Source organism: Heterodontus francisci, unplaced genomic scaffold (assembly GCF_036365525.1).
Source record: "Heterodontus francisci isolate sHetFra1 unplaced genomic scaffold, sHetFra1.hap1 HAP1_SCAFFOLD_72, whole genome shotgun sequence".
Classification (NCBI taxonomy): domain Eukaryota; kingdom Metazoa; phylum Chordata; class Chondrichthyes; order Heterodontiformes; family Heterodontidae; genus Heterodontus; species Heterodontus francisci.
Window position 1 is genome coordinate 6,661,001 of NW_027140794.1, and position 7,607 is coordinate 6,668,607.

A 7,607-nucleotide genomic window follows, 5' to 3' on the forward strand; every position below is an offset into this window, starting at 1 on the left:
ACCTTGTTCTCACTCTTCGACTTCTTAACAACTTGTATGGCTGATATCCAAGGGGTAGGTTCATCCCTTATCCATTGTCTCTCGAGATAAGGAGGCTCAAAAGAAAGAGGTTCATCCCTAACATTCTCGATGATGTCGAGGTCAAGCAAGTGCTGAAGTTCCTTCTCTGTCTGCTTTCTGACGTGGAACAGTATTCGTTTATGTTGACGCACGACTGGACACACCTTGGAATCTACATGCAACTTGCATGCATCACCCTTCAGTTTGCCGATACCCGTGAAACAGTCAGAATATAGTTTGAGAATGATGTTGGTATGCGTAGGAACTGCGAATGTGACTGCAATCATGCGTGAATATCTGTTGGTGTGCGGAAACTGATGAGCGTGTCACTTTCTCCAGATATAACATTGAATACAGCATTTGTTCTGGTGTCCTTGAATGTGACTGACATTTCAAAAGTCCCAAGAACTTAGTGGTTTGGTACTGTTGTAGGGGAAGATCTTTGCATTCCCTGGTTTGCAAAGGATGAGGCAGTCCTCAATTTTGTTGATTATCTCTCATGATATTGACAGATGCATCTGTATCTATGAGATCATCTACTTTCGAGCAGCCAGTGGTCACTGTCCCACATGGCTGGTTGTTGTGTCCTGAAAAGAGCACAGAAGCATATTCAGGGTCATTTATCTCTACATTGGCTACATTCTCTCACCTGTTTGGTGCGGTATGTGTACGTGGCACCCTTTTCCACAGTCCAGAGTGTCTGCAGCCACGGCATGCGGTAAGTCCATTGAGGTGAAGAAGGAGCTGCGGGACCCGAGAGAAGTCCTGTGAAAAGGTGCCCCGAACACCCAAAACATCCACGAACGGCCCCCCCGGCCGCAACTTCAAAGCGCCCGCGGGAGATGGCTCGGAGAGCATCTGCAGCGCACTGTCGGCAATGCTGCATGCCTTTATTTAAACCACTGCAAAAAAAAAACCCTTAGCAAATGTAATCACCTCTAAGTCTGCCAAATGATGCTTCACCTCCCGAAGGACGTGGATGAGCTTTCCGGACGTCGATGGTGGGCACTGAGGAAATGGCTTATTACCTGCACCAGATTCCACCCCCCTCCTCCCCCCTTTACCCCCCTTCCACCCCCCCCACCCCCGTCCCCTTCCCTGCTCCACCCTCTCAGCTCACCCCCTCACAACCCCGTCCCAGCCCGCCCCCCCCTCGCACCATCTTCACCCCGCACCCCCTTCCCCTGCACCCCCCCCACCCCCTCCCTCTACCCCTCCCCCTTGCATCCCCTCCTCCCACCGGCACCATCCTACACCTGTGTAGGGGCCCCAACAACCCCACTGCCTTGTGGGCGTCTCGGGAGAGACCAAGGCTAAGGGAGTAAACCCTAACAGAAAATCCGGAGCGGAACCCCGTAGGCGGTCATGTGTCACCTTTGGCATGTTTCCGGCAGTTCCTGCAGCCATACTGGTGCCAAACGTCGTGTCCTGCACTCCTTTGGACCCCACCAGAAAGGCCGAGAGGGGGGTTTTGACGACTGGGCAACTCTCAACCTCCATAAATTTGCCCAGGCATGCGCCATGGAGAGGTCACTCCACTGACCACCTCCAGGCGCGTATCCATTGTCTCTCGAGATAAGGAGGCCCAAAAGAAAGAAAGAAAAGAAAACCCCTGATCATTGATTTCACATTTAGTTCTTGCACACGGACAGTTTTGCGTTTTAATTCTATCTTTTTTCAACATTATTAGATGTAAAGTTTTTTCCTATAATCTCGCCCTCCCGCTCTCTCTGTCTGTCTCTCCCTCAGTCTCTGTTTCGCCCTCTGTTTGTCTCTCTCCTCCTCTCTCTCTCTCTGTCCCTTTCTCCCTCTGCGTCTGTCTCCCTCCCTCTGTATTTGTCTCCCTCGCCTTCTCCCTGTCGCTCTCCCTCTGCATCTGCCTGCCTCCCTTTCTGTCTGTCTCACTCTGCATTTGCCTGCCTCCCTTTCTGTCTGTCCCCCTCTGTCTCTGTTTCTCCTTTTTCCTCTATGATTCTAGCTCCGTCTCTCTCTCTACCTCTGTCTCTGTCCCACTCTGTCTGTGTCTCTCTCCGTCTGTGTCTCCCTCCCTCCATCTCTCCGTCCTTCTGTACATGGACAGCAATGCTTTGAGCCATTTGTTTGGTTAATTTTGAATCTTTAACTCTTGCTTTTGTTGGGAATGTCAATGAAGTTTGAAAATATCAAACACTCATCGAACACTCGTCCCTAAAACCCTCACATTAAACCCCAAATACCGGACTGGGCAGACAATGGGGATTGTTACTGGGGTTCCATCAAGGTCTAATTTCGCTATCTCTTCTGTCTCTCACTGTCTTCCACTTTGTCCCTCTCTCTCCATTTCCCCATTTGTTTTCGTTTCCCTCTTCTCCTCTTTCCTTCATCGTCCCCAACTTTATACATGGAGAGGGTGCCCCTTCCACTTTATAAATAGAGTGGGAGCTCCCTCCACTTTATACATAGAGAGGGAGCTCCCTCTGTTTTATATAGCTGCCGTGGTGGGATTTGAAGCCCTGTCCCCAGGCCATAAGGTTGGGCCTCTGGATTACGTGACCATTGATATTATCACTATCCAACTGCCTCCCAAATGGATGCGTACAGTGTCTATCCCATAATATCACTCACAGTAGTTTCTGGGCTGTAACCCTGAACATGGTCCTGAATCAGAGACTCAAAGTTTACATTTTAACTGGGAAAAGGCAGGAACAGAGTAAAACGGGATCACTTTTGTCCCTGGATTCAGTGTCCACTGCAGACAGATCAGTTACATTTTCAATGGACATGCCAGGAGTGAACAAGGTCAATACAATAATATGGAAAATGTAAATGACGCCTTTCATAATTGCCATCCATCCAGTATGAGTACAGGTTTCAAGTTTATTCCAGAGAGAGGTCTTACTCAGAAAATGTCATTGACATTGTATTGATTGTTTTATCCACCACATTATTTACATCAGAGTCAAAGCTGCTGATGTAATGTGTTTGTTCAGATGAGTGTAACTAATAGCGATGAACAGGGGTATAATCGTATCAGTAGAGACTTATCCCCTGTTTAAGTCAGGACCCATTGGAATGGATCAGCTGGTGGAGCTGTGGAATAGCTCACAGAAGTGGGATATCCAGTAATGCATCAGATAGAAGACATTTATTATCCTGTACTTGCAGCAATTGGAGTTCCTGGTAAGCCAGTATCTCAGCTGTTAATGGTGTAAATCGATGTTCGCTGTGCTGCTGTACTGGGCATTATTTCTCACTGTGTGTGTGCTACACAGCCGCCTGTTCTTTTCCAGCAAATTACTGATGGAATCTCCTCATTGTCTACTCTTTCAGTCTTGCAGGAACTGCATTATGTACTTAATGATATTGTTTTAAGTAACAGTGGCATTGTTACTGGATTATTCTGTGTATTGAATGTATTGGAAAGAGATGTTTCAGTGAGGATCAATAATCAGACTATCGGGAGTTTTTTAACAATTTCATGATGTGGATCTAACCGGTCCTGGAATATTTTTATGATTTTTTTTTTCAGTGATTGATAATGAGACATCTCACAGTCTCAGTATTACAAGGGGACAGAACAATGTCCTCCCTCGCCAATAACATGGCTCAGTTTAACTGCGATTTCAATGTATTTAATGATTATCACTGTTACTAAATATGGTTTAATTCCTTGGGTGTCTGACGCTGCTTCAGAGGTCTGGCGACTGAACTGAGTTTGCTGCTGACACTTTCACTTCTCTTTCTCTGCTTCACTGTGGACTCTTCACTGTCACTGGACTACATTGCAAGATAGAAAGTATCGATGTGATGATTTATTGGTTTTCACTTGATCAGTTGGTTTCAAGAGTCTTTCCATTTATCTGTAGATTATCAGCTGCAGCGCTGTTGTTGCTGTTTTATTAATTAAACAATTCCGTCATTCTAAAGGATTAATTTATAATTTCAGGAGAAGGAGTTTCAATGATTGTGAAGTTTTTCTGGAAGTAGCTTTCGATTCTGTTCATTCCATGTATTGTCGATGGAGTGAAGAGTGTAGGTGAACAGGTGGAAACTTGAGTGTTCTGAAGATACATTACATTATTCACAGAGGTTTCACCATTGAACAACTGACTCTGAGAATAGAATCATTGAACCTGGGGCTGGTGAACAGAACACAGATGCACAATGTTAGGAATACATCATATGTGAAAAGCAGCATTAAGTAACAATTTACAGGGTGTGAGTACTCCAGAGAGATAGGGAAGGAGAAAAGGAGCAGGGAGAACGAAACTGATGGGAAAAGAAAAGCAGAAGTCAAGAGAAAGAGAAAGAAGCCGCAGTGTAAATAATTCACTGGCATAAGGTGCTGGATAGTCCAGAACAATTAGTAAAAGAAACTGTGAGTTGAAGTAGTCTATTGTCAGATTGCGTTCATTTTCCTGTTGGACTTGATCCTCTGTGTTGATTTCTGTCAGGTCCTCATTTTGTTTTGTGGCAAGTTCCTATTCCTTACTTAGGGACTGCATGAACTGAATAGAATCAGTTCATCACTGATGGTAATTCATTATTTAAATACTGCAGTTTAAAATCTCTGTGACTGCTGAATTGAATAAAGAGAAAGGCTGATATCAGAAATATATTTAAATTTATATTTAACAGCCTGTACAAACTAAATATATTGACGATATTGTATAAACAATGAACTGTTCTCCAACACCAACAACCACAGGGATTATTGTTTGAATATATTAATTGAGTTGTATTACTGGGATCTATAGATTAGATTTCCTCTAACACTCTGCTGCAGTCGCTCCATGTGAAGATCAGCCTCTCCTCTCACTGTATTGAATCCTCAGTCTCTTCATCCATTGCTTCAGTTTATCCACTGTCCCAAACCATCTGCTCCAGTCTCCCCTCCTGCTCCAACATGTCTTTTCCCTTCTCTCCCTCCCAATCACGCTGACTGGCCCCACCTCCAGCTGCCTCGTCCAACCTCATTGGAATAGAGGAACATCGGAGCAGGACGAGGCCATTCAGCACTTCTAGATCATGGCTGATCCTCAAACTTAGCGCTGCAGTTTTCTGCCTTTTCCCATTTGATAACAGTTCATGTCGGTTCCCTGAACCCAGAGCAACAAACCAGCTACACATCCCGCTCTCCCCAAGCCTTCCCAAGCAACAGTCTGGAGACACATTCCCAATTAACCCATTGGGTTCCATCTCTGTAAAGGTCCTTCTCATTTCCCCACTGACGCTGCATCCTCGCTCAGTACTTCCAGTAGATCCAGTGCTGACTTTATTCACGTTCTGTATCAATTTCGCAAAACTGTGTTTTCAAACATTTCACTGTGACAAAGCACTGCCCAGGTCAATGAATCAGTTTTCACTGCTCGATGTAGCAACAAAGCTGGAAATTTCAGCCCAGATCCTGTCAAACTGCTGCTTTGTCTCCAGGTCTGATCAGTAATTTCTCTGCTTCCTTTTCTCTCTCTTTTCCAGTTAACTTGGTGGCGACTGTGATCCTGTCCCGAGGAAAGTGCGGTCTCTCCAAATGTATCACTTTCTACCTGGTGGGAATGGCAGTGTCTGATTTCCTGGTCGTTATCACTGATCCCATATTGTACCAGATTGTTTCAATTTATTTCCCATATTCATTCCTGAGAATTACTCCTGTGTGTTCTCTCATTAAGGTTCTGTATTATGCATCCACAGTTGTTTCTGTCTGGCTCACAGTCACTTTCACCTTTGATCGATTTGTGGGCATTTGTTGCGAGAAGCTGAAAACAAAATATTGCAGCGAGAACACAGCGGCTGTGGTTGTCGGAACAGTGAGTGTGCTGGGCTGTTTAGTGTCTCTCCCCTTTTACTTTACATTGGAACAATATTACATTATTCATAATGTTCCCATGGGTTGTAGTTATAAACCGAGCTTCTTTACTTCCCCCATTTGGGGGGCATTTGAATTGTTTGACCTCATTTTAACCCCTTGTGTCCCGGTCTTTCTGATTTTGCTGCTCAATGTTCTGACTGTCAGACGGATTTTATTCTCCAGTAAAGTCCGCAGGGGATTCCGGCGACACAGCAATGCAGAGAATCACAAGGACCCAGAGATGGAGAATCGCAGGAAATCAATTATTTTACTCTTCAGTATATCCGGCAGTTTTATACTGTTATGGGCGACCCGGGTTGTGTTCAACATTTATTGTAGAATTGTAGATAGTCGTTATTATTCCTCCTACACTGACCCTGTCTTTATCACAGATCACACAGCAAAGTTTCTGCAGATTCTCAGTTCCTGCACCAACACATGTATTTACACTGTGACCCAGACTAAATTCAGACAGGAGCTGAAGAAGGGTGTGAAATACCCTCTCAATCTCATTGTTAAATTAGTGAATCATAGTTGTTATCGGGGACTTTAACTTTCCAAATATCGACTGGAAATACAAAATTTCGAGTACTTTAGATGGGTCAGTTTCTGTCCAGTTTGTGCAGGAGGGTTTTCTGACACAATATGTAGACAGGCCAACCAGGGGCGATGGCACATTGGATTTGGTACTGGGAAATGAACCCGGCCAGGTGTTAGATTTAGATGTAGGTGAGCACTTTGGTGATAGTGATCAGAATTCGGTTAGGTTTACCTTAGCGATGGGCAGGGACAGGTATATACCGCAGGGAAAGAATTATAGCTGGGGGAAAGGAAATTATGATGCGATTAGGCATAATATTGGCTGGACTGAATCCATCATCTTTATTCTAATCCAGAAACTGTATCCCAGGTATTCATTCTAATCCACATGATGGCTGCTGTCTTTGAATGACCCTCAGAACACTATATGACCCCAGGTTATGCTTCATGCTCATGTTACGACCGAGGTTGGAGGTGTGCACTGTTCATTTACTCCCACCTTTCCACAGGTCACAACACATTCTTAAAATGTTCTCAATTACGGACCCAGACAATTATCTTCCCCACAATAGAATGTACTAACCATCTTTCTTTACTGAACAGCAGAATTAACTGTTTATTATGGAACAATTCATAATTAGCAATGAATTAAAACAATATCACATCGATCAAATTATTAAAAATCCAACATTATTTTTTGAAGTTCCCTTTGGTATCTTAACGCTTCACGCACGTGCACATAGACACACAGACGCACACACAGAAACACACACACCCACACACACACACACACATACATATATATATATATATATACATATTTATATTACAAACACAGTGACTGACAACCAAACCTTTTGACAGTTTTCTGCCCACCCAGATGTTCTCTGTTCCCACTGGTCTTGTCCATTCAAAGGAGTGTTTGTCACCTTTCTGCCCCTGTTGTCAGAGCTTCTGCCTGTCGTTAACCCAAGCCATGTAACAAACAGCAACACTGTTTCTAATCCGGCTCCCTCAGTTCTCCTGATTAAAATAAATCTGACACATTATTTAGCTTAACTAAATATTTTTTTAAAATATATATTTTTAACAAAAATGAGTCACGTTCATAACACCATGTGTCACGTCAAAGCGTGACATCACATCCTTCCACATCACAGCATCACTACTCTTGGTTCCA

General features: G+C 44.1%; 1 protein-coding gene across 1 annotated transcript; it reads left to right on the plus strand.

The window, feature by feature from the left end:
• The first annotated feature begins 559 nt into the window (after window positions 1-559).
• LOC137361136 (probable G-protein coupled receptor 139) lies at window positions 560-6,440 on the plus strand. Its single transcript, XM_068026078.1, has 3 exons — window positions 560-778; window positions 3,141-3,219; window positions 5,473-6,440. Exons 1-3 carry the CDS (start codon window positions 560-562, stop codon window positions 6,438-6,440), a joined length of 1,266 nt encoding a protein of 421 aa, XP_067882179.1.
• Window positions 6,441-7,607: the final 1,167 nt, after the last annotated feature.

Coding starts and splice junctions, on each gene's coding strand:
- LOC137361136 (XM_068026078.1), top strand. CDS start 560: ATGATATTGACAGATGCATCTGTATCTATGAGATCATCTACTTTCGAG. Junction 779..3,140: donor GTCTGCAGCCACGGCATGCG/GTAAGTCCATTG, acceptor GCTGTGGAATAG/CTCACAGAAGTGGGATATCC. Junction 3,220..5,472: donor TGCAGCAATTGGAGTTCCTG/GTAAGCCAGTAT, acceptor CTTTGTCTCCAG/GTCTGATCAGTAATTTCTCT.